At 46.7% G+C, this 26,304-nt stretch overlaps 1 protein-coding gene across 1 annotated transcript; it reads left to right on the top strand.

Annotated features, from left to right (window-relative positions):
• Positions 1 to 281: 281 nt before the first annotated feature.
• On the top strand, positions 282 to 14,704 carry RASD2 (RASD family member 2). The gene is made up of 3 exons (XM_036758397.1): positions 282 to 426; positions 8,419 to 8,698; positions 14,175 to 14,704. The coding sequence occupies exons 2-3, from the start codon at positions 8,428 to 8,430 to the stop codon at positions 14,702 to 14,704; spliced, it is 801 nt and encodes a 266-aa protein (XP_036614292.1). The 5' UTR covers positions 282 to 426; positions 8,419 to 8,427.
• The last annotated feature ends 11,600 nt before the right edge of the window (positions 14,705 to 26,304 follow it).

Consider the following 26,304-nt stretch of genomic DNA (forward strand, 5'->3'; position numbering starts at 1 on the left):
TGGTGAGCGCGCACTGCTCTCCACCGCCCCCCCTCCCAGTTCGGCCAGTGATCAGGCGGGGGCAGACACACCCCCACCTCAGTCTTCCACCCCACCCTACCTTCCAGTCCCTGGCTGCCGGCTTTATTCGCTCCGCCTGTTCGTGGAAGAAGGAGAATTGGGGAGGCTGCTCAGAGCTGCGCCTTCGAGCCATTCTGAAGCCAGCAGCGCCCTCGGAGCGCACCCCCATGGGGTTCAGGTCTTCGGAGCCTTCGCAACCATCCCAGCCCATCCAGGCTAGCCCAGCAGCGGGGAGACCCGGGGGCCAGTGACTTGGGACAAGTGCGAGAGCAGCCAGATCGCCCGTCACCCCGCAGCCTCCAACAGGCTTCAGAACAAACCACTGTGGCTGCATCAGGGGGTCGGGACTGCCCCCTCCACACCCAGGTAAGAGAGAGGGCTATAGACACAGTGCGAAGCAACCGGACGGGAAGGGGCCGTCGCCTCTAGGGACATGGAATAATACATTTTGAGCCGAAAGGGATCTTACAGATCTCTGACCGCACCCCTCCCCTATTTTCCAGATGAGGAGACAGGTCCAGGGATGTTGAATTCGCCCAGGGTCACACAGCTCGTATCTGCAGAGGAATCTGAACCCGGGGCTTCCTGACAAGTCCAGGGCCCTTTCAATACATCGCACTACCTTGCTCTCCTTCCCAGGAGGAAATTAGTGAGTGGGTGGGAGAATTGAATTCCTAAGTCTTTCTGTCCTGTCCACGGTTTATTACACAGACAAGAGACAAGGGCAGAAACAGGCAAATATCAGACAAGGGGGAAACCCCTGGCTTGATAACAGGTGTCGAAAGGTTGAAAGAACCCCTAACGGGGGATTTTTACTTCCAAAGGAAAAGGAAGAACCAGGAGATAGTTCTGAATGCAAAGACACTCTCTCTCTCTCTCTCTCTCTCTCTCTCTCTCTCTCTCTCTCTCTCTCTCTCTCTCTCTCTCTCTCTCTCTCTCTCTCTCTCCCTCTCTCTCGTTATTTTTAATTTTCTTTCCTTTTCAAGTTGTAGGGGCCATCAAGGGGAGGAGGGAGATTCAGTTTCTTCCTCTGTAAAGGGGGTACCTCTGAGGTCCCTCCCAGCTCTGATCCTAAGATCCTCCGGTAAATCCCAATCCCTCTGGGTTTCAGTTTCCTCATCTGTAAAATTGAGGGAGTTGGACTTCACCACCTCTGAGGTTCCTTGTAGCTCTAGATCTACATTCCTGTGTTCCTCTAGGACCTGTGTGGAGCTGCTGGACTGGACTGGGTTTGGCTTTGTGAGGGGATTCTCATTGGGCCCTTTGGATCTGGCCCAGTTTGCCCTGTATAGATGGAGCCTTCAACGGTCTCTGGTCATTGCTTAACAAAAACTCTCCTTCCTATCACTCTTTAAGGTCCACAAAGCTCTCTTCTCACAACAACTATGTGAGGTGTGTGTATTGGGGGAAGGGGGTTATTATCTCTATTTAACAGATGGAGAAACTGAGGCCCAGAAAAAGGAAATGACTTTCCCAAGGTTGAAGAGCTGGTGTCAGATATGCTATTTAAACCTAGATTTGCCTAAGTTTTAAGTCTGGTGCTCTTTCCACTGTCCCACACTGCCTCTCTCACCCTACCATGAGCATGGCTGTCTACAGCAGCACCAGTGGAGGAGGTTCGATTCAGTTGGAGCAGAAACTGAGATTTCAGGCAGAGAGGTTGATGGGTGGTTCATAGGTTCATGGGATCATAGATTCAGAGCTGGAAGGGGCCTCAGAGGCCAGCTAGGCCAGCCCCCTCATCTTACAGATAAGGAAACTGAGACACAGAGGTTTGTAGTCCTTTGCTCAAGATCATATAGATAGTGAACAACAGAGCTGGAGTTTGAGCTTGAATCTTATGAACTCCCAAGAAAGGGTTCAGATCTTTCCCAAGTTTGCACAGGCACTGAGGTACAGTGAGGAAAATGGAAAGGGGCTGAATTTGAAGTCAGATGCCCAGGTTTTGAACCCAGGCCTGCCATCATGTGTTAGAGGTTGCCCCTTTCTGGGCTTGTTTCCCCCTCTGTAAAATAAAGGGGCCAGGTTAGACCATCTTTCAGTTTGAGGATCCTAAGCCCCTTCCTTTCTCTGGGCCTCAGTTTCCTCACCTGTCAATTGAAGAGGTTGGATTAGCTGTCCTCTGAGGTCCCTTCCAGCTCCAAGTCTGTGATCCTATAATTCTGTGAAAAGGGAGTGATCAAGGGAACTTTATCTCTAAGGTAAACAAATTAGGAGGAAGAGGCAGGAGGGACAGTTCAAAACAATGCCAGCCAAGACAGTGCCCACAAGTCAGCTACTTTAGACACCAGACTCAAGAAGGTCGCAATGCCCCCTCCAGAAAAATAGCTTTTCCCATGAAACAGGTGCCATCCTAGCTATGTGTTATGGAAGGGATGTCATGGTGAAGCTCCCTGGGGCTACTTGCCCAGTGAAGACAGCCCAAGGAAAGTTCCAACATAATAGAATCATAGTGCATCTACTTCAGGGATACTGGATGGCAAAAGCCACTGCTCAGTCCTCTAGAAGAAGTTCCCAAGATGCAAGCAGAATGGAAACCATCCAGGGGAGGGTGTGGCTAAAGAGGCACTTTCCTGAGCACTAGGGGCCATTTGCACCCAAGGATGATCTTGGATTAACAGAAAGGACCCAAGATTCCAAGGATAATCCTCAAGATATTTCTATTGGATTCTGGAGTCAAAGATCATAGGATCCTAGCTCTAGAGATGGAAGAGACTTCAGAGACCATCGAGTCCAACCCTCTCACTTTACAAATGAGAAAACTGAGACCCAGAGAGGTTAAGAGACTTAGTTTCATAGGGACTTGAGCCCAGATCCTCTGACTTCCCAGCCCCCTGATATCCTTATCGTGGTTGCCCATCAACCCTGCTTTTCCCCTGGCTCTGACTCCACCCTGGCTGGTCACTTTTTAGATCACTTCAAAGACCAGACCCAAGTCTGTGATCTTATGAATCTTAATATCCTCAGGCCCTGGAATCAAGGCAGACTTCACAGTTAATCCTAGTATTTAGTGTTGGAAGGGACCTTCAAAATCCCCTAGGTCTCATTTGACAGATGAGGAAACTGAGGCCCACAGAGGGGACCTGGGAACTGGACTAGTAGGTGCACAGGTTGTCAGCCCCTCTAGGATGTACGGGAACTGTTCCATTCCTGTCTTTCCATCCCCAATGCCTAGAACCTTGCTGGACACATAGGAGGGCTTGTGGAGTGAATTATGGATTCTCTTGGAAAGCCAGTTGTAGATTACTGAGAGCTGATTGTAGCAGATTCCCAGAAGCTGTCTTTGTCATAAAGGGATGAGGGATGAGGGTCACTCTCCTGCTGCTCAGGAGCCTCAGAGAGTTATTCTTTTCAAAGAATACTAAGATTGCTTTCATCTAGTCTGGACCTGTTTCTAAAAGACTCTAACAATTGTGTGGGTGGGTATTTGTGTATGGGGGGGGGGGTGGGCAGAGCATGGTGTCTATTATTCCCTTCAGAGAAACTATTAGAGAAGCTAGTGCTCCATGCCACCCCACCCCCTACCTTTCCATTGGATGGCAGCAGGAAGAGGTGGAAGGAGCTGGGATCTGAACTTGGGTTCAAGTCCTGGCTTTGGACACTTCTAAAGGCCCTTCATGCCCTGATATTACAACGTTAATTAGTGCTTGTCTCATAGCCTCCAGGGTAGGGGTCTCCCCAGTAAGGTTTTGCAGGGACAAGTGAGAAGTTTCCCAGCTCCTCTGCTTCTCTCTCCCTCTATCTTCCTCTCTTCCTTCCCTTCTTCTTATCTTCTTCACATCTTCTCCCTTCTTTTCCCTCTGTTTCTTTCTTCTTTGATCTCTCTCTTCTCTTCCTTTCCCTTCTTTCTTTTTTCACACCATTCTGCCTTTCTCTCATCTCCCTCTCCCCCAAATCTGTGTCTTCCCTCTCTCTCTCTCTCTCTCTCTCTCTCTCTCTCTCTCTCTGTCTGTCTGTCTCTCCCTCTTCCTTCTCCTCTCCTCTCCTCTTCTCTCTTCTCTCTTCTCTCTTAGCTTAGTTAGAAGGGACCTCAGATGGTCAGACTTGAAACAGACCTTAAAACAAGGAATGTTTTCCCCTTCCTCCTCTCTTTGTCTTTTCTTGTCCCCTCATCTCCGTCTGTCTCATTTATCCCTCTCATATCTCTGTCGCTCTTCCTTTCTCTTTGCCTCTCTCATTATCTTTCTCCATTTTTCCCCTTCTCCCTCTCTTTCCAATGACTCTCTCTTTTCCTCTTTCCCCTTATCTCAAACTCTCTGCACCTTCTGGGTTTCTTTCTTATCCCTCTCCCTTTCTATTTCTCCTCATTTTGTCTCTCTTTATCACTTCTCTTTCATTCTTTCCTTTCCTCCCTCCCTCTCTTCCTTTCTTCCTTTTTTCCTCCCTGCCTATCTCTCTCCCCTATTTCTTTCATCTGTCTTTCTATCTTTTTTTCTGTCTCATGATTGCTCGTAAACTGACATGTCTTTTCTCACACCTTCCTCCTTTGTATTTATCTGTCTCCTTTCATTTTCTCTCTCCTTTTTATTATTCTCTTCCTCTTATCCTCTGTCTTTGTCTATTTCTCTTAAATTTTATTTTCTCTTTTTCTCACTCCTTCTCACCTCTTCCCTTTTACCTTTTTATTTCTCTCTTCTACTTAATTTCTTTCCCCTTCTATTTATTTTTCTCTCTTTTCCCTCTCTACCAGTCCTCCTCCATTCCCTCTTTTTCCATCTTTTCTATCTCGCTTTCGTAATTCTTGGTCTTTGCTGAGCATTAAGAGATAGGAATTGTGGGGTGTGGGTGATGATGGATTGTTTTCAGGGGTCTGGGAGTCACCACCCACCTCTAATTGCCTTGGGTCCTTATTTCTCTCCCTTCATCTACCAGCCCCCTAGTCCCAGACCTGAGTTGGAAATGTTGGCCAGTCTTTGTAGTTCCTAAGGGGTGATGTCCTAAGTGGCAGAGCTCTTTCCAGCTCCAGGAGACATCTAAATGGAGATACCTACCACCACAGATAGAGCAGGCACATAGCCTGGGAACTGATTAAGTCATAAACCAATCAGAACACCTATCAGTCCCTACTGGAAATAAAAAGGCAAAAATGTGACAGTTCCTGACCTCGAGAAACTTCTATTCTATTGAGGAGATGCAACATATTTGCTGATAACTGAATAAAGAATTGTACGAAATACAATGATTTCCTTATGGGAGGGGTCAAGAAAAAGCTAATAATTGGGGAAAGCACAAAAGACCTCTTAAATGAGATACTCAAAGGAAGTGTTTCATGCTAGCCTAGGCAAAGGCTTGAGATGGGAAATGGAGTGTGGCCTGCAAAGTATGAGGGGAAAGCACTGGATTTGTTTTCCCAGGATGAGGGTTTATAGAGTCATAAGGTCTTGGTATATAGAATGAACTCATCTAGTCCAAGCCTCTTATTTGACAGAGGAGGGAGGAAGTGATTCAGCCAATGTCATCCCGCTAAAAAAGGAGAAAAGGCAAAATTCAAACCCTGGTGGTTGGTCCCTAATTCTAGAGTGTCAGGATAAGGTGGGAATAGAAAGGGAGACAGTGGATGAACCTTTGGGCCCCTGAAGAAGGCAGACTGTGACTCCTGGGCAGGGCTATCTTAACAAAAATGCCCTCTTTCTCTGCTCCTTCCACCCTAGAGGAAAGTTAGCATCAGCAGCAGACCTGCTGGGCAGGACCAGCCGGTAGGGGTAGGCAGACTGCTACCCCGAGGGTCAGGAGTCTATTTAATTAAACGGTGGTCTGCTTGAGCCAGGGGGAGCTCAGGGGGAGGGGGAGGAGCAGAATGGCAAGAATTTTATTTCAACTCCTTCGAATTTCTACCCTCACTTCCAGCCTCTTCCTCCAGGAAGCCTGCTGTAAGAAAGGCTCTTCCTTTCTGCAGACTTGCCATAGCAGTAAGATACAAAGCTTGTCTTGATTCATCTCCTAGTGTGGAGCAAAGTGCTCTGCACCCAGGAGGCGCCCCATACAGGGACTGTTAGATGAACACAGTCACCACAGCTCTGGAGCTCAGAGGCCATAAATCCAACCCCCTTATTTTACAAATGATGAAACTAAAGCCCACAAAGAGTACATGACTTGCCAGCAGTCACACAGCTAGTAAGCCTCTGAGGTAGGATTTGAACGCAGTACCCCTGACTTCAAGTCCAGTGCTCTTTTCACTGCACCCCAATAAATGAATTCTTAATACAGCAAATATCTATTGAAGACTTACAAGGAATGGTAGTAATGCTTGCTGGCTTTTATGGTTTGCAAAAGCACTTTACAGATATAATCTCATTTGATCCTGTCAACAACTCTGTGAAATGGCAGCTATTATTATCCCCGTTCTACAGATGGAGAAGCTGAGGCAGAGAGAGAGCTGAAAGTAACTCGCCCAGGCTCACCCAGATAACAAGTATCTGAGGCAGGCTGGTCCTCTGATAATAGTTCCAGAATTCTTTCCCTGAACCACAAATGAATGAATGAAAGATTCCAGGCTTTCTGTGAGACTCTAATGAAATGATGTACGTAAATCACTTTGCAGGCCTTCAAGCACCAGAGAAATGGCGGCTATTATCATGATTCTGTGCTAATATTCTGGTGGGAGAGAAAGGATGAGACATATTTCTATCTAATGATGAGACAAGGGGGGATTCAACATATTCCATCTACATGCATATGAACCAAAGTACTTTTCAAGAACATAGGCAGGACACATACTTCTGACTTGGGGCACAAAGGCAATCAGGGAAGGCTTCCTGAGACAGGCAACAATCTGAAGGTTCGGGAGGATGGGGGTGGGGGTGGGCTGGGAGAGCAAGCTGGAGAAGCAATAAGGCAAAACGTTTCAGGAAGGGGAAATGGTAGGAGCTCAAGTTTTGTGGCCGTGGGAGATAAGTCTGAAAAAGTAAACTCAGGAGGAAGCATGGAGGGCTTTGAATGCCAGGATTATGTGTCTCGACTTGCTCTGATGGGGAATCAGAAGCCTCTGCTAGGTCTGTTTTCTGTTTCTGGCTCTGAGCTTGTGGGTGTTGATGATGATGGGGACAGGGGACGATTAGAGCTTCCATTTATACAATGCTTGAAAGTTTGCAAAATTAAAAAAATTAAAATAAAATAAATTTTTAAAAAAGGTTTGCAAAACATTTTACAATGATCTCATTTTGTCTTCACAGTAAAGCTGGGAAGTAGATGCCATTATTATCCCCATATTACAGATGAAGAAACTGATTTAGACAGAGATTAAGTGACTGTCTGGGGCTGAATTTGAACTCAGGTCTTTCTGATTCCAAGTCCAGCGCTCTCTCCACTGTGGTGCCCCCAGCTGCCTATCTTGTTTGTAAAGACCTCTAGCAAAGATGTTTTCCCAGCTGGGCTAATGTGCCCATTCCTGTGTTTAAACGCCCCTGGGGAGATTTCTTCTTCCTCTTTCCCTTAGTCTCTCTGGCCCGAGGACAAATGTGGATCTTCCTGCTCCTCTATTCTCTGTGTAAATTGCAGGAGGGGAGGGGAGGGCAGAGCCTAGGGCTCGAAGAGCAAGGAAGGGAAACTGAGGATGACAACACCCAAGCTCTCCATATGCCAAGCCTTGCATCTAAAACCAAACCTTCCCCATTGGGAAAGAGGATTATTTCCTCCACATCAAACTCTCACACCATCCCCCTGATGAAATAAAAAGAACAGAGAAGGCCCAGAGACGGTGGTCACCCTAAAAACCTCCTTATGGGACTCTGTCTATCCAATAAACCCACCCTTGTCCTTTGTCTATGCCTCTCTCACCGTGTCTTAGGATCATAGAACCACAGAATGTCAGAGCTGGGAGAAGCCTTGGAATGTGGAATGTTAGGGCTGGGAAGGGCCTTAGAACAGGGAGTGTCAGAGCTGGAAGGGCCAGAGCTGGAAGGGGCCTTAAAACATGGAATGTCAGAGCTGGGAGGGGCCTTAGAACAGGGAATGTCAGAGCTGGGAAGCACCTTAGAACATGGACTGTGAGGGCCTGGAAGGAACTTAGAACAAGGAATGTGAGGACCTGGAGGGACTTTAGAACAGGGACTGTCAGAGCTGGCAGGAGCCTTAGAACAGGGGATGTCAGAGCTGGGAGGGAACTTACAACATAGAATATTCAAGCTGAAAAAGAGAAAATCTCAAAAACAAAAACCAAAGGGCTCGAATGAGCCTTAGACATCCCCCAGTCTAATTCCTTACCTGAACAGGAATTCTCTTTGGCAAGCTTCTCAATAAAGCAATCATTCAAAGTTTGAGCTGGAAGAGATCTCCAAGAGCATCTGTCTCACCTCTAGATGTATTTAGGCCTCATCACTCCTGCTTTTCACGCTCTTCTCTTCCCTCCCACCCCACCAGCCCCAAGCGATGATGAAGACTACATCCAGTGGGAACTGTGCACTCAGTGTGCCTGCCAAGAATTCCTACCGCATGGTGGTCTTAGGGGCCTCAAGAGTGGGCAAGAGCTCTATCGTCTCCCGGTTCCTCAATGGCCGCTTTGAAGACCAATACACCCCCACCATCGAGGACTTCCACCGAAAGGTCTACAACATCCGAGGGGACATGTATCAGCTGGACATCTTGGACACGTCAGGCAACCACCCCTTCCCAGCCATGAGGAGGCTGTCCATCCTCACAGGTGAGGGCCTGGAGGGGAGAAGACAGAGGGAGGCAGGCAGTTCCATCCCCTGAGGGGAGAGACGGGGCCACCAAGGCAGGTTACTTTGCCTCTCAGCCTGTTTTCCTCCTCTGGGACATGAAGGAGTGATCTCTAAGGCTCTTTCCAGCTCTATCATCCTATGATCTTAAGAGCACAGGCCTCCTTGGGCATCCATCTAATGTTGGTGCTTCAGGCTTTGTAGGAATAAGAAACAAGAGACCTCAGAGATCATCTTGTCCATCTCTATTTTTCCAGATGGGGAAACTGAGGTGAAGAGGACAATGGGAGGAGGGATTCACTTGCCTAAGGTTACTCTGTTGGTAATTAGCAGAGCCAAGATTCAACCCTGATCCTCTGACAGTGACCTTGCCTTCTGCCTGGAATGGTCTGAAGGCTCCCAGGACATCTAAAACTAAGTAGGATTTGAGTGAGGAAGGCAGTGAGAGACAGTCTAAGCAGGGGAGAGGCAGCAAAACATAAGGCGTGTCAAGCAGTCAGTGAACAAGCATTTATTAGGCACCTACTATATTTCAGACACTGTTGAGAACTGAGGATTCAGAAAGAGGCAAAAACACTTGAAAAAATCTTAGAATCCTAAATCTCCAGTCAGTCTGGAACAAATCCCTTTCAATCACTCAATCAATGAAGAAGCTCCTCTGTGCCAGGTACTGCCTGGCACTGGCAATGCAAAGACAAAAGCCAAACAGCCCCTGCCCTCAAGGAGCTTGCAGTCTACTAAGCAATGATTTGGCTCATGCCTGCTCCTCTTGGGCCACTCTAGTCAATCAATCAAAAAGCATTTGTTAGGCATCTGTGATGTGCCTGTCACTGTGCTGAGCCCCGGAGATATAAAGACAAAAGCCAAACAGTCCCTGCCCTCAAGGATCTTCTATTCTAACTGCTCAGATTCCTCAATGTCTACTGTCTCATTTGGCCTTAGCTGTAGGAAAGGCAGAACAGCAATGACATTCCCATTGTCAAGGGCCAGAGAGGGTGAGAGGCTTGTCCAAGGTCACACAGCTGGGAAGCTGGGAGTGGATCTCAAGTCTCTAGATCTTTATGTTATACCCCTGGTGACGAGCAACCCCAAGTAAGGTTTGTCAGGACAAACATATAACCTCAATTCATTGGGAAAACAGAGTGCTGACTTGGAGGTGAGTCAGTGCTGGTGTTTCTGTATGCAGAGGAGAGCTCAGGGACTGATGGGTACTCGCTGGAGTGTGCAGCCAGAAGAATATGCCCCATTAATATTGCATGACATTGTGGGGGAAGGGTGAGCTGGGAGTGCTTTCCCTAACACCACAACCCATCAGGGGCTCAGACCCAAATACATCCAATTGAATAAATGAAACATGAATTTCTATTTAGCGCAATCTATGTAAGGGAGGAAGGGGGAAGTCAGAACCCTTCCCTGTAATTCTCTGGTGTTCAGCTAAGAGTCTAGAAGTCAGAGGGCTCTCATCCTCCATGGCCGCTAGTAGTTACCTGACTGCTCCTGGACCAGACACTGCCTCAATTTCCTCCTCTTGTAAAATGCAAGAGGCCCAAGTCTAATCTCTCTCCAGCTCTGAATTCTGAGAGCTAAGAGCTCATAGGAACATCATTCTTGAGCTGAACCTTGATGGGAATTAAGGATTCTGGGAAGCCCAAGCTAAGAAGGAGTATACTATATTATTTAGGACTCAGCAAAGGGAAAAACAGGATGAACCCTGAGCACTTGGACACAGGGACCAGTGGAAGTCTGATGTGACCTGGAGGTGGGGAGGAAGCAGAGGAAAAGACAGAAATGCTCCCCTCCCCCCAAGATAAGGTGAATCCAGGTGCCCATTCTGAAACCCAGGCTTTGCCCTCTCCCCAAGGGCCAGTGTTGAGTAGAGACTCAGGGAGGAAGGAGGTAGGCTGGCTTGCCCTATTGCTAACAAAAAGAGATCTGTGGGAAGCCTTTGCCCGTACAAACCCTTGTCCCCACTCCACACCATCTCCTCCATTGCTTCTCGTCTGTCTAGTCCCTCTTCCATCAGACCACCTTTCAAGTACAAATGAGATACTTTAAAAATAACTAGCCCATAGTGACGCTATGTCCTTATCCTACTTACAACTACATAGTAGGTGTTTAAGTTCTTTCTTTCCTTCCTAAATTCTGGTGCCTGGTACTCAACACCAAACCCCAGATGTGGTCTGACTAGGGCAGAGAACCAGAAGACTCAAACCTCCCTAGCCTCTCAGGCATTACATTTCTCACAAGGCGGCTGGAGTCTTCTACTGTTAATCTACTAATGCCCAAATCTTTTGGAGACAGAATTCTGTCCTTTTATGCTTCTCACAGCTTGTTCTTGTGAAACTGATTTTTTGGAACCCAAGGGAAACACTTTACATTGATCCCTATTACATTTTAGCCCACTGCTCAAGTCTTTCAAGATCTGGGGGGATTCCTGACTTGTCATCCAAAGTGTAAGTTTTTTCTTCCCAGCTTTGTGTCCTTTGAAGAGCAGGAGAGCAATTCCTCTATTCAAGTCATTGATAAAAATGTTAAATCATATGGGGCCAAGAACAGATCCCTAGGGCACTTCACTGGAGACCTCCTTCCAAGATGACCACAAAGGAGGATTCTTTGAGGCTAGCCCTTTAACCAGTTCCAAATCCAGCTAATTGTGCTAGTGGTTTTCAAACTTTGTGGTCTCAGGGCCCCTTTATTCTATTAAAAATTATTGAGGACCTCTCTCCATAGTTGAAGACCCACCTCAAAGAGCTTTTGTTTAGGTGGGTTATACCTATCGACATATACCATACCAGAAATTAAATTTTTGCTGTTGGTTGTTGAGTCACTTCAGTCATGTCTGATTCTTTGTGATTGTGTTTGGGGTTTTCTTGGCAAAGATACTGGAGTGGTTTGTCAACTCCTTCTCCAGCTCATTTTACACATGAGGAAACTGAGGCAAACAGGGTTAAGTGACCTGCCCAGGGTCACACAGTTAGTAAGTGTCTGAGGCTGGATTTGAATGCAGCCACTGTGCCACCTAGCTGTCCCTAATTAAAATATCTTAGTATTGTTATGAAAATAGTTTTGACTTTGCAGACCCCCCAAAAGCATCTCAGGGACCCCCACAGGTCCCCAGCCCACACCTCGAGAGCTACTGACCGGGACCATGTGGGATCATAGTTTTACTGTGGAGCTGGAAGGAACCTCAGAGGCCATCTAGTCCAACCCTGTCATTTTATAGATGAGGAATATCTAGGATATTATAGGATTATAATTATAAATATATTATAAAATCATAGAGCTAGAGCTGGAAGGAAGCTCAGAAGCTGTCCAGTCCAACCTCATCATTTGCAGAGGAGGAAACTGAGGGTCTATGTGGTTGCCCAAGGTCACACAGGGAGCAAATGGCAAAGCAGGAATTTGAACCCAGGTTCCCTGACTCTAAATTCAGCACAATTTCTTTCATCTCTCTGTCTTTCCCAGGAGAAGAGCCAAAGAGATACTTTGACAAATATTTTGCTACAATTTAAGCAAAGCGATCTCCTGATCTAACCACTTAGTAACCCTATCAATGAAGAAAATTAGGTTTAGCTTGGCACCATCTGTTCCCTTTGGGACAAGCCTGGGAATAGAGAAGCCCCTGAAATCATTGCAGTGGAGGCTCGTTGGGGACATCAGAGTATAGCGGGAAGAGCTAACAGACCTGGGTTCAGATCCCAAGCTCTGCCACTTTCTATCTTCCACAAGGGTTTGGACTTTAATGAGCCCATGATTTCCTCCACCTGCATGTTTGCACAGGCAGTCCCCCATGCCTACCATGCCCTCCTTCCTTGTGTTTACCTCCCAGAAGAGGGCAAAACGTGGGTCCAAGATGATCGTCTGATTGACCCCCTCTTAGGGACTGCTCTGCTTCTTCTCTCACCCCCAGATGAGAGGATTTGTGTGGGAGAGAGCAGTACATGTGGATGGAGTCCGAGGAGGCTGGAGGCCTGGCTTGTCACTTACTAGCCGGACTAGACCTTACCCTCTCTGGGCCTTGAAGGACCCTTCCCGCTCTGACTTTCTCTGAGCCCATGATTTTCTGTTAGGGGAAAGAGCTTCGGAACAATAGCTAGAGAAAGAAAAGGAAGGACTGGGAAGCCATTCTGAATTCAACACCACACCTAGCACAGCATCGGTTCGCAGGAAGTGCTCAAAGGAATCAATTCAATCGCATTGTTCTCCCCAGCTGTGAGGCAGGGCCCCGCTTTGGAAGGCGAGAACGTGGCGAGAGGCAGTAGAATCCTGGGGGGCGTGGGATTATCACAATGGGACGTGGCCTGGCAGCCAGAGCGGAAAATACTGCCAGGCTGACATTGCCCACAGCTCCTCTGAGAAAAGCCATGGCAACCACAGTAAAACCCGGGAATTAGTAACAATAACAATGGCTTTTTATAGCACTTTCTTCCCTAACAATCTTCTGAGGAAGGTGGGGAAAATTTTATTAGTCCCATTTTATGGGTGAGAAAACTGAGACTCACCCATAAGATCAGAGACTTAGAGCAGGAAGGGACTTCAGAAGCCAACTCCCTCATTTTATAGGCAGACCCACTGCACCGACTGTGTAAATGTATCCAAGGTGGAGGTAGGCAGATGAGGAAACCGGGTGTTCAGAACTTAGATCCCATCGTGTCAAACCTCCTCATTTTACAGGAGGAAACTGAGGTCCGTGGCCTTGCCCAGGTTCACACAGGTAGTAAATGTCTGAGGCAGAATTTGAACCCAGGGCCTGGAATATGGAAGACCTGAAATAAAATTCCAGCTCAGACATTTACTAGCTGTGTGACCCTGGGTGAGTATCTTAACCTCTGACTGTCTCAGTTTCCTTAACTGTACAATGAGGATTATAGTAGTAGGTACCTCCTATCAAATGAGACAATATTTGTACAGTGTTTAGTACGGTGCACATAGCAGACGCTTCATAAAGCCTTCCCTCTTCTTCTCCCTCCCTTCCCTGCTTCTCTTCCTCGCTTCTTTCTCTCCCTTCTTTTCTCCCTCTCTCCTTTCTTTCCTTCCTCCATCCTTCCTTTTTTTCCATCCCTCCCTTCCTCCCTTCTCTCCTTTCCTCCCTCCCCCTCCCTCTCCCATCTCTTCCTCCTTCCTCCTTTCCTTCCTTCCTCCATCCTCTGCCCATCCCTTTTTCCATCCTTCCCTTCCTCCCTTCTCTCCTTTCCTTCCTTCTCTGTTTCCCTCTCTCCCTCTCCTTCCTTCCTTCTCACTCGCTCCCCTCTCCCCCTTCCCTCTCTCGTCTCTTCCTCCCTCCCGCCCTCCCATTTGAGTGCCCTATCCACTACAGGCTGATTCAGAGAAACGAAGCACGTAGGGCCAGACCACACACCACTAAATGGTGGAGGCGGGGTTCAAAGGTAGGTCCGATGCCCTTTCGCTGGATCCCGCTGTCCACTTAGCAGCATTCCTCTCTGATCTCTCCTACAGGAGATGTCTTCATCCTCGTGTTCAGCCTGGATAATCGAGAGTCCTTTGATGAAGTCAAACGTCTCCAGAAGCAGATCCTCGAGGTCAAATCCTGCCTGAAGAACAAGACCAAGGAGACGGCTGACCTGCCCATGGTGATCTGTGGCAACAAGAATGACCACGGGGAACTCTACCGCCAGGTGCCCACCGACGAGGCTGAGCTCCTTGTCTCCGGGGACGAGAACTGCGCCTACTTCGAAGTGTCGGCCAAGAAGAACACCAACGTGGACGAGATGTTTTACGTGCTCTTCAGCATGGCCAAGCTCCCCCACGAGATGAGCCCGGCCTTGCACCGGAAGATCTCGGTCCAGTACGGAGACGCCTTCCACCAGAAATCCTTCTGCATGCGCCGGGTGAAGGAGATGGATGCGTATGGGATGATCTCCCCTTTTGCCCGCCGGCCCAGCGTCAACAGCGACCTCAAATATATCAAGTCCAAAGTCTTGCGGGAGGGCCAAGCCCGAGAGAGGGAGAAATGCACCATTCAGTAGGAAGAGAGGTGTGCGGAGGGCAGCCCACCCAAGCAGTGCCTTAAGGGACATGGCTCTGGAGGATGCCCCCAGCCATGCCTGGGGGAAGTGAGGGAACCGGGCAGCCATACTGCCTTCACTCCCCTTGCCGTTGGGATCCCAACAAGGGCAGCAGCCCCCGGGCTCTGTAAATATTTCTGGGTCTTCTCTGCCACCCACATCCTCCCCTCTCATTCTCCCTTTCTCTTACTGGGATAACTGACTCCCTTTACTTGGTAGGAGAATGTCTCTCTGCCAAGGAGAAAACAGGGGAGAGATTTCAGTTGGGGTAAATGTGAATGGGAGCTTTCCTATTCTGGAGGAGGACAGTTTAGCAGTCAGAATTCGGAAGGGGCAGGAGGCTGAATCTCCAGGCCTTTCTCCAGAACTCAATCCAACTGAGCCTCTGAACTCATGTTATGGGTTATTGTCTCTTGGGTGAGGGCTGGCCAGGGCATTGAGTCTGGGGGCGTTTGGGCTGTCAAGGTTGAAGTCCTCTGCTTTGGAGAGGCATGCTCTGAGCAGGAGGAAGGTGAGACCTATCTCAACAGCTGGGAGACCCCCACCAGAAATCTGGGACCTTATTTTCTGCTGTTGATTTTTTTCTCTCCTGCTGATTGCCTCTCTCCCCCCTCCACCCCCAACCAAAGTAGTGGTGTTTGTGCGTTTGATAGGACATGTGTTTGACGTATCAAGAATATTTATCTTCTGAAGCTCTTTGTTTTATCATTTGTGCTTTTTCTTGTGGCTGCTGTCCCTTGAATGTGGACAGAAATGGACACTAAAACCATTGACCCATGCTAAGGAGGCCCGTAGCACCATCTTTAGGCAGCCCATCTGCCACCTGTTCTGTGGGGGAGCATGGAACGCCTTCCCCAACAGCCCACACTTACCACCTGCCTTCTTCAGACGTCAGGCCCCTGGCTCTCTGGCCCCTCCCCTGGGTCCTTGCCCAAGCCCAGCTCGATGCCCAACTTCTCGCAGTGGCAGTGGCCTTGGGCAGCCTTCCTCTGTTCTCCCGGCCTCATTTTAACCTACCTGATCAGTAAAAGGGGCTCCTTTCCTTTTCATACACAGATTTGGGGAGAATCCTGAGCAAGTCTTGATCTTAAGCTGGGGCCCCAGTCCAGCGGAAAGGACAAGGGATTCGGAATCAGAAGAACCTCAGCTGAATTCCAGCTTACTGACCTATATGACCTGGAGTTGATCATTTTCACTCTCTGGACCTCAATTTCTTCATCTCTAAAAGGATAGGATTAGATTGGATGGCCTCTGAGGTCCTTTCCAGCCAGAATTTTAAAAAGTAACAACTGCCTATCCTGTAGTAATCTAATGTTTGCCAAGTGCTTTCCTTGTAACTACCCAGTGAGGGGGAGAAGGGGGGGAAGTAAATGTTGTTCCCACTTTATAGAGGAGAAAGCTGAGGCTCAGAGTGGGCACACAGACTTGACCAGGGTCATATGGCAAAGCAGAGAACAGAACCTAGGTCTTCTGACCAAAACCCTGGGGGTTCTTTCCAGAGCGCCATCCCAAGAACCTGCGTCTTGTCCCAATGGGAGTGGCCCGTGGTATCCCAATGTGGACACAAGGGCTGGGATTGACTCACAGGTCTGTGGCATAGGGAGGTGCTCTATAATTGGATTTAATTATATTCTGTAAACTCTTGAAGCTGCATAGATCATGGACTTGGAGAATCATGGAGTTGGAAGAGACCTTAAGGATCATCCAAACCAACACTTTCATTTCACAGATGGGGAAACTGAGGCGGACAAAATCCTTGTTTCTCCATACTTTTAAGGTTTACAAAGCACTTTCCTGAGGATGACCCAGCAAGGCTGTGCAAGTATTTTTAATCTTCATTTTACAAATGAGAAAACTGAGACTCAACGAAGTTAGGAGGTGATTTATCCACGTTCACAAAGCTAGGATGTGTCAGAGCTGAGATTTGAACCTCTAGCTGAGGGTCTCTGACTCCATGGTGCAAAGGAAAGGGGGCTGGATCTGGAATCAAAAGACATGGTTTCAGATCCTAGCTCAACACCTTGTAAACCTGCATGAGCTTGGGGGAGTGATTTAACCACTCTGGGCCTCAGCTTCCCCAAATGTAAAATGAGAAGGCTGGACTAGATGACCTTTAAATCTATGGTCCTATGACTCAAATGCAGTGTTCTCTTTCCATTTCCCTGTGCTTGAGGGTGGGGGTGGAGGGGCTGGGGAGGGAGTGATCGGCCTAAGATCACGTGACTAGGCAGTGGCAAACACAGGCTCAGAACCAAGCATTGCACCTTGTGCCCCCAGCCAGCTCTGCCTCCTTTCCCCACCCACGTGTCAAACCTACGTGCTCTCCTATCCAGTGAGGGAGAGGAGGAGTGGGAGGTAAGTGTTATCATCCCCATTTTGCACATGAGAAAATTGGACCTCAGATCAAGTCCATTTTACAGACGAGAAAACTGAGCCCCAGGGAAGTTAAATGATCAGCCCAAGGTCACATAGATAGAAGCATCTGATGTAGGATTTGAACCCTTCTCTTCTGACTCCAGAGTACTCAAGTTAATAGGATTTCAAGCTAAAAAGGACTGTAGAGAGTAGATTGTATATTGGCCCCACTTTGCCGATGAGGAAATTGAGAGATACAGAGAGTTTAAGTGACTTGACCAAAGTCACAAAGATAAGAAGTAGTGGAACCAGATCTTCTGATTCCAAATTGAAAGCCCTTTCCAATACACAAGGTTTCCCCCCATCCCCTGGTTGCCTTGTCTGTATAGATAATGAATTCCTTTCATATACATATACATATGTGTGTGGATATGTATATATGTGATGTATGCACAAATTCAATGGAGAGGTACACGCACACTTCAACCCCATCCCTATGTACATTCTGTTCACATTTGAGACCTCATCCCTTCCTCCTGGGCATCTACCTGATGTGGGCAGGTGAGTTCTCTGAGACATAAATGCTCTCTCCATTGTGACTTAGCAAGGCTGCTCCCCAGCCCTTCTAGGTCAGAGGGAAACCGGACGGGGACAATTTGTCCTTTCCCCAGCCTCCTTCTCACTTAGTCCTGTATGGCAGGGGCACTTGGCCCATCCAGGGACAGTCATCAGCTGTGAGCTGGGACCTCTGAGGTCATCTAGTCCGAACTTCACCATCCAAAGGAGGTAAGTGAGACCCAGAGGGGGTGAGCAGGAGGCAAGCAGAGAGTCAGGATTTGACTGGGAATCCAGTGAGTTCTTCTGGCTACCACCAGGGAGCAGAGCTACCATCTGGCTAAGTCCCTGTGTGATTGTCTTTTGAAGACGTTACATCTTCACTATAACAAGCTAAATGCCTACCTGCCCTGGAGTACAGAATTTTCATGCAATTGTAACAATAAAAATAACAATAGCTGTTTCTACAGCTAGGGCAGCAGGGCAAATCTATTTCCTTAGAAAACTTCTGTGAGGTAAGCAGGATGAGTGTTATATGCCCATTTTACAGATGGGGAAACAGAGTCACACAGAGATAAAAGGACTTGCCCCCATACATAGCCAGGAGGAACTGGACCTGGATTTGAACCCAGGGACCAACATTAGGTCCAGGGTTCTGTCCACAACACTGTCCTGTCTCTGGGATACATATAAAAAAGTATCCCTGCTTGCCCCCTGCCCCAGCCCACTGCCCACTTTGCCCCAGGAAGGCCACCCAGGGTTTCTCAGCTGCTTCCCCTTCCCCCACCTCTCCAACTCCCCCAATGTAAATATGTACAATGGATAATTAAAGCTGACTTATTTATAAACCTCTCCCTTGCCTTGTATTTTCTCTCATCCCCAGGCAAGACTTCTCATTTGGGTCTCAGACACAATGCAGGTCAGGGAAGCTGGGAAGACATGGTTAATGATTAAAAAAACCACTATTAAGAATATTAATATTGTTAAAAGTAATATTCTTAGAAATATTCTTAATGGATTTTAATGTTATTTATGTTCTTAATTGTTCTTAATATTATTCATTAAAGAATGTTATTAATATTTATAGCTCTTGTTAATATCCTCAATACTAAAGACCTTTTCCAGGCTAGGTCTTAATCGCCAATAGCCTGGGAATGGGGCCATCTAGAGCTGGAGAGGACCTCAGAGGACATCTAGTTCCACCCTTTCATTTTACAAATGGAGAAACTAAGGCCCAGGGAAGGGAAGAGATTTGCCAGAGGTCCCGTGGCTCAAAAGTGTTAGAAAGTTGCTGCTCTGACCCCAGCACCTGTGCCCTCTCCACCATCCCACTTTCCCCTCCATACTTGTCACCTTCCCATGTCCCACTGGTGATGCTCCTTTCTATAGCTTCCCATCGTGTCCATCAGTGCTTAAACAGATCAGACATTGAGACCCCAAGGCTGAGCCTTTGGTTGTCAGCCTCCTATGCCGGTGATGGCCAGAGGGGACACTGAGCTAGTTCTCTGCCATATGTGTGATATGACGTGGTGTGATATGTCACAGCCTGTGTGTACCACCACCTTAGACTGTCAGCCCCTTGAGGGCAGGGAACCAGTCTGCCTGTGTGTTCTGTATAGTGCCTAGCCCTGTTGTGAGAGGCTCAATAAATATTGGACTGCAAGACCATCTTCTTTGTCTTTGAAATAGGAAGTAGCGGGTTTGGGTTGGAGGTCCAGCTGCATTGTTTGGGGTAACAGTGGGCCACACAGAGTGGAGTTCCTCTGACAGTGAAGAATCTTGGTGGCTAAGAAAAACCACAGCTACACACCAAGCCTATCTCCGTGCCCAGTGGATAGAGTGCTAGCTAGAACTCAGGAAAACCCAAGTTCAAATCCCATCTCAGACACTTCCCAGCTATGTAGCCTTAGTCTGCCTCTGTTTTCTTATCCGTAAAATGGGGATCACAATAGCACCTACCTCCCAGGGTTGCTGTGAGGATCTAATGAGACAATTTTTGTAAAGTGCTTTGCAAACCTCAAAGCATCATATACCCGCTACCTGTTGAATTATTAAATTAGGTTTTGCAAGACAAACAGCTGAGTTTCTCCAGGCCTCAGTTTCATTCTCTGGAAAAGAAAGAGAACAGCATTAGCCCTCTCTGCCTAACCCAGAGAGGTGTTTTTGAGGCTAAAAGTAGACAATTTATGTGTGGGTTTTATTTTGAAATGTAAAAAAAGGTTGTCTATAAGATCGTAGCTCAAGGATTTGGAACTAGAAGGGAGCTTAGACACCATCAGTCATTTTACAGATGAGGAAACTGAGGCCTGGGGTCACACAGCTAGTAAGTAACAGAGCTATGATTTGAACCCAGGTCCTCTGACTCCAAATTCAGTACTGATGCTGAAGTGAGGAAGCATTGGCTATTTTTGCTGCATCACTTAAAGATATAGTATAGATAACATATTGTTATTAAGAAGTGCCAGATCTCCCTGTGGTATCTCCCCACTTCTGCTTCCCTTGACACCCTTAGAATATGGAAGGTCAGGACCCAGTCTGCTGGGGCTCCACAAATAGAGGCCAGGCTGTGAGGGGAAGGGGAAATCGGGGTCTCAAAGAAATGCACCCAGGGTTCTGTTTCCCCATTCCTGCTCTGCTGCTTTGTTTGCTGAATGACCTCAGACCAATTACCTAACCTCTCTGGGCTCTGCTTCCCTCATTAATAAAGCACAGAACTTGGAACAGGCACTTCCATCTTTTAAAAAAAAAAGAGTCAAAGGGTTTATTAGGATTTGGAGTGAGAAAGACCCTCAGAGATCAGCTGGTCCAGGGATCCTTAAACTTTTCGTTTGTCTTGGGCTGATGAAGCCTATGGACTCCTGCTCAGAATAATAGTTTTAAGTGAATAAAATAAAATATGTAGGATTACAAAGGAAACCAAATTATACTGGAAAACAGTTATTCAAATATTTTTAAAATATTAAAAATTAAATTAAAATCTTTTAAAAAGAAGATCCTAGGCTCCATGTTGAGACCCCTACACTGGTCTAAACTCTTCATTTTGCTCCTCTGAACTCAAGTCCAGGGATCTTTCTGCTACCCCAGCACTGCCTGTGGATGGAGGGCCACAAAGGGCCAGACTGGTGACAAGGACAGGATGAGACAGGGAGGAGAAGATCCTATCACTGTGAATGTCAATGACTCAGGCACTTTCTAGGACAAGCAATCCTGAGTGGCCAGTGCTTTCTCTGGCCCTCTGTCATGTAACAGATCATTTTCCCAAGGGAAGGATTTCACTGTGTGTTGTTTACAGTTTGGAGAGAAGAGAACAGAGCCCAGCCACTCAGCATGTCACAGGACCTGTTCCCACAGTCACCTTTCCCTCCCAGAAGGACCTACCGGAGGTTTGCCCTCCACCAGTCCCACCTTTGAGAGCAAGGTTACCTCCACACCATGCTGAGACATCCTTGATGAGGACAATGGAATATGACTGCGCTATTAAGACAGGAAATTAAGCCAAGCAAAAGGAAGCTGAGATAGAAGTGGCATTCACTATGACACAATCACATAGGGGAGGGAGGGAGGGAAATTTCCATATGATGCTGAGAATGCGCAGACAAAAGGACTGGAAGGGATACAAAGAGAATGTGTTGTTCGGAGTGTGTTATTGTATATTTTTTATTCTAAGTAACTCTGTGTGGTTATAATAAGGAACAGAATGAGAATGAAATTGTTTATAATAAAAATAACTTGAGAATAAAATACAATAAAGTAAAAAGAAGGTGATCTCAAAAGTACTTCCCAACTCTGACATTCCCTGTTCTAAGATCCCCCCAAGTTTTGACATTCCATATTCAAGGTTCCCTCCCAATCCTGACATCCTCTGTTCTAAAGTCCCACCAAGCTCTGACATTCCATGTTCTAGGTTCCCTCCCAGTTCTGGCGCTACATATCTGATATTCTATCATCCACAAGAACAAAATAAGAGATTCCAAGGACAAGCTGCAAGGTAGGCACAGATCTTTTCCCTCTTCCCCTCACTGAGTTTAGATACTTCTTCCCATTTGCTGATTCCCACAGTGGGAAAGGACTTTCTTATACAACATTTATTTTAACAGCATCTTATCACAAAAGAAGTGCTGAAGTCCTGTTGAACTCATTATCACTGGTTTTCTCCCCAGATCAATAGAACTCACGGCTCTTGGTTCTCATGTACTAGTTGGGCTGGCTTAACATTGATTGAAAGGAACCTGAGAGGTCATAAGGTGACAGATTTATAGCCAGAAAGGAACTTAAAGGCCATGGAGTACCACCCCTTTATTGTACAGATTGGGAAACTTGGGACCAAAGAGAGGAAGGGATTTGCCCAAGGTCCTACAGGCAGTAGATAGCAGAGCCAGCATTTGAACCTAGGTCTTCTAGGGTTCCCCACCCCTATCCCAAGCCCTACTCAAAGCCCATGTAGCATCCCCCAGCTACAGTATCAGCAACAAGTGGTTTTCCAGCCTGTGCTTGAAGCCCTCTATTACTCCTCAAGACAGCCTAATTCCTTTTTTGGACATTGAACTTAATCAATTGTTCCTTGGCTTAAGCTCCAAATTTGTTAGCTTTGTACAATTTGCAGTGGTTCTGGAGTCCAAAGACCACGGTTCAAATTCTAATACTAACACTTACTACCCAGTGGAAGATGAAGCCTGTGCCCTCTGTCTATAAAGGAAAGGAAAATTGCTCTGCCCTCTAGCCCTCCAACCAGAAGGGAGAGGCAGCTGAGGATGCATTGACTATCAAAGCTGGGTCAGTCTCCATGCTGATGAGATTTCACATGATGAGATAATTTCAGGTGATTCTCCATGATATTACAGGGGTTGAAATCAAGCAAAGCAGCTGATGGGAAATGACTAGATGGCTTCTGAATTCCCTTCTACTTCTAAATCTGTGATCTCATGAACCTCTACACATCGATCTTCCACTTTTGGTCAAGGAAAAAAGACATTATGATTTGTCATCCAAATGCTTGAGGATAGTATCATCACCCCCGTTCCTAACACCAAGTTAGTTCCTTCAACAATCCTCCCAGGTTTTTGGTTCCCTCATTCTTTTGGCCATCCTCCCAACCTTTCGGGTTGCCTGTGAAGAATACTCTTCATTAAAGCTGAAATCAGGTAAGGTGGAGGGCTAAGCAATGAAGCAGCCAGGTGGCCTGGAGTCAGAAACATCTGAGTCGCACTCTAGCCTCAGACTCTTACTAGCTGTGACCCTGGGCAAGTCACTTAACTTTACTTGTTGATCTCTATTTCTTCATCTGTAAAATTGGAATGATAATAGTGCCTACCTCCCAGGGTTGTTGGGAGAGCAAAGGAAATATATTTGTAGAGCGCTTTGTAAGCTTTAAAGAGCTCTGTGAATGGTAGCTACATCAAACACTTCTTATCTTCGGAGATCTTCAAAGTTTCATTCCACCCTTGATGAGCGATATCAATCCTGCAAATTTTCTGAGTTTCTATGCCTTCCCTCATCCCTGCTCCAAATCACTCCCCTTTACTTGATTTTTTGTGATGATTTTCTCCAAGCTAGTATCCCAGTCTGGTTCTCAGAAAACAGCCGCATAGTGAGAGGAGTCCAGAACATAGAGAAGAAACCTCAGAGGCCATCTTGTTTTACAAGGGAGGAAACAGAGGCCCAGGGAGAGAAATAAAGTGATGCCCAAGGTCACACAGGCAGGATCATAGATTTAGAATCAGAAAAGCCTTCCAAGGCAACCTGATCCAGCCTCCTCATTTTATACATAAGGAGGCCCAGGAAAGTTCAGTGTCTTGTCGAAGATCATAGATTTGAAGCTGGAAGGGACCCCAGAAGCCACCCGGTCCAACCCCTTTGTTTTACAGATGAGGAAGCTCAGGCACAAAAACACCTGAGAAATCTGGCCAGTCACCCAGGCAGTCACTGGCCGAGTCAGAATTTGAACCCAGGGCCACTGCTCCCAGGTGAATTGTACTTTCCACCAAACTCTTGGCTCCTCACTGGACCTGTACTCGAATCCTTTCCATCTTGGCAGGACTTAGCAGTTTATGTCTTGCTAGCTTAGCCTTCAAGACTGATGGAATGCTGATCTTCTGACCCAGCTCTCTAATTTTACTTATGGAGAAACTGAGGACAAGGAAGGTTAAGGACTTACATTCGGTCAGAGCCCAGGCATACCCCCATGGCAAGATGAGTCATCAAAGAAGTTTTACATTGGAGGGAAGTTTTTCAGAACCTCATAAACAACTAGACCCGGCTACTAAGAACGGGTGAGCCAGAAAGAACCTCAGAGTCATCCAGCCCAGTTGTATCAAACACAAATAGAAAGAGTCTGTTGGCCACATATTGACTTAGGAAACCACAAATCAATATTGTTCATGTTGAGTTGTATTTTTACTTTTTGTATTTATTTTGTTAAACATTCCTTGACAGCATGGTTTTTACATCTCCTACTATTCTAACCCTCTCATTTTAAGGATAAGGAAACTGCGGACCAGCGAAAATGAGAGACTTTTCTGAGGTCACACAGAGTTCTGGTATGAGAAAATGATGTGGTGATAATGCTAATATTGAGAAGTCATTGGCAAAGTGAATGAAGCCCATGGTATCATTGGCCCATAGCCAGAAGAAACCTTGAGGGGCATCAGGTTCAACCTTCTTATTTTCCAGGTGAGGGAAATGAGTTCTAGGAAATGTTTCGCCCAAGACCACAAGTAGTAATCGTCAGCTGTGGGACTTGAATCTAGGTCTTCTGACTCCAGAATCTGCACTTGTGATGTCGTCATGATGGCATCATCAATCAATCTGTCAACAAACATTTATAAAGTGCCTACTACGTGCCAAGCTCTGTGCTAGGCACTGGGGACATAGAAGTATACAACAATAAATTCATCCATAAGCATTTTTTAAAGCACTTACTTTCTTCTAGGCACCGGGCACTAGGCATGTACAAATATGAAACTATTCCTGCGCTCAGGGAGCTTCCATTCTAGAATGATAGCTAGCATTTAATGGCACTTTAAGGTTTGCAGAGAACTTATCCTTTTGCTCCTCACAACTCTGTGAGGCAGGTGTTATAATTATCTTCATTTTACAGGTGAGGAAACTGAGGCAAACAGAGGCTGAGTGTCATATAGCTAGTAAGTATATGAAAAGGATTTGGGTCTTCCTGACTTCAGGTCCAATACTTTATCCACTGCATGACCTAGCATGTGCATATGGAGGTCTCCCAAAAATCTCAGTGCAATTTTAAGCTTTACTATAGTAATAAGACTTTTGGGACACCCTGCATATATAGGTACATACAAAATAGATACTATTTTGAGTAAGAGAGATAGGATTTGAACCCAGAGTCTCAGTCTCTCCATTCTGCCTGTTTTCTTCACGATGGAGCTACTCATGACAATTAGAACTGAACTTTTCTTTGCTGGACTGATAGTCAACAAATGTTGAAAGGAAATGTTTGATGTCAGCCTTCTAGCCCACTGCCCCTCCCAAGGCAAGGAAGCACATGCAGTGAAGAGGAGCCAGGTGTTTAGGCTATTAGCACTTTGCTCTCAAATGATCTCACCATCAGGGCTTGGAGGCTTGGGGACCACTGAGCCCATCAAAGAAGCCAATTGGCTGAAGCCCCCTCCTGATGAGAAGGGCTCCTTACAGGCAGAAGGCTGTACGTAGGTATTATCCTCTAGTTTCCATAGTAACCATCTCTCTTCTCAAGGCTGACAGTGAAACCTTATCGCCAGTCAGGCAATCGACGGCATTTAAGATGCGTAGCCTTCAATGTGCTGAGCTGCAATCCACTTGATGTCAGAGACAGGAAGAACTCAGCTGTGACAGCTGTCACTGGCTCTGGGGGGTGGAGATGGTGAGACCAGCCACCACTGGCCAGAGAAGAGAATGACGACTCCAGAGCTCACGATGGTGCCAGGCTTTGCAGTTTACAAAGCACTACCCATACAACAGCCTGCTGAGGTAGGTGGGGAGAAGCATTGTTAGCCTCATTTGGTGGATAAGTTAATGGAGGTTCAGAAACGTGAGATGGTTTACCTGGGGCTCCACAGTTAGGAAAGGCCAGAGTCAAGACTCCAGCTCAGATCTCCTGATTCCAAGTCTAGACCTCCTTTGCCACATCATACGGCCTCCTGCCATCACTAACAGAAAGGTGAACATCTATTGCCGTTAGCCAGCCCCAGGGATGCTGCCAAACTCATCTTTCCAGTTCCTGGGAGCCACATCTTTCTTCCAAATACAAACCACCTTAGCCTGTCATTGAATGATCTCATAACAACTCCGTAAAGTAGTTTGAGTAATAGCAACTCCATTTTAGATATGAGGCTTGGAGACATCTGCCCTTCCCCACTGACACGTAGCCAGGAAATCTAAGAACCAGGAATGGAATCGAAGTCTTCTGTTTTTTCCCATGCTCCTCTACAGATCCATCTCTAACCCCTTTCATTTTATACTTGGGGAAACTGAGACCCAAAGGGTTCTTCAAAAGAATAATATCTCATTTATATTTATATGGTTTTCTATATTCTATATTTCTCTATTATATAGTACTTTCATGTTTGCAAAGTGCTTTATCTCATTTATCTCATGTAACTATCTCATTTAATCCTCACAATAGCTCTATGAGGCACGTGTTATTA

This window comes from Trichosurus vulpecula, chromosome 5 (assembly GCF_011100635.1).
Source record: "Trichosurus vulpecula isolate mTriVul1 chromosome 5, mTriVul1.pri, whole genome shotgun sequence".
In the NCBI taxonomy this organism is placed as follows: Eukaryota; Metazoa; Chordata; class Mammalia; order Diprotodontia; family Phalangeridae; genus Trichosurus; species Trichosurus vulpecula.

Coding starts and splice junctions, on each gene's coding strand:
- RASD2 (XM_036758397.1), top strand. CDS start 8,428: ATGATGAAGACTACATCCAGTGGGAACTGTGCACTCAGTGTGCCTGCC. Junction 8,699..14,174: donor GAGGCTGTCCATCCTCACAG/GTGAGGGCCTGG, acceptor TCTCTCCTACAG/GAGATGTCTTCATCCTCGTG.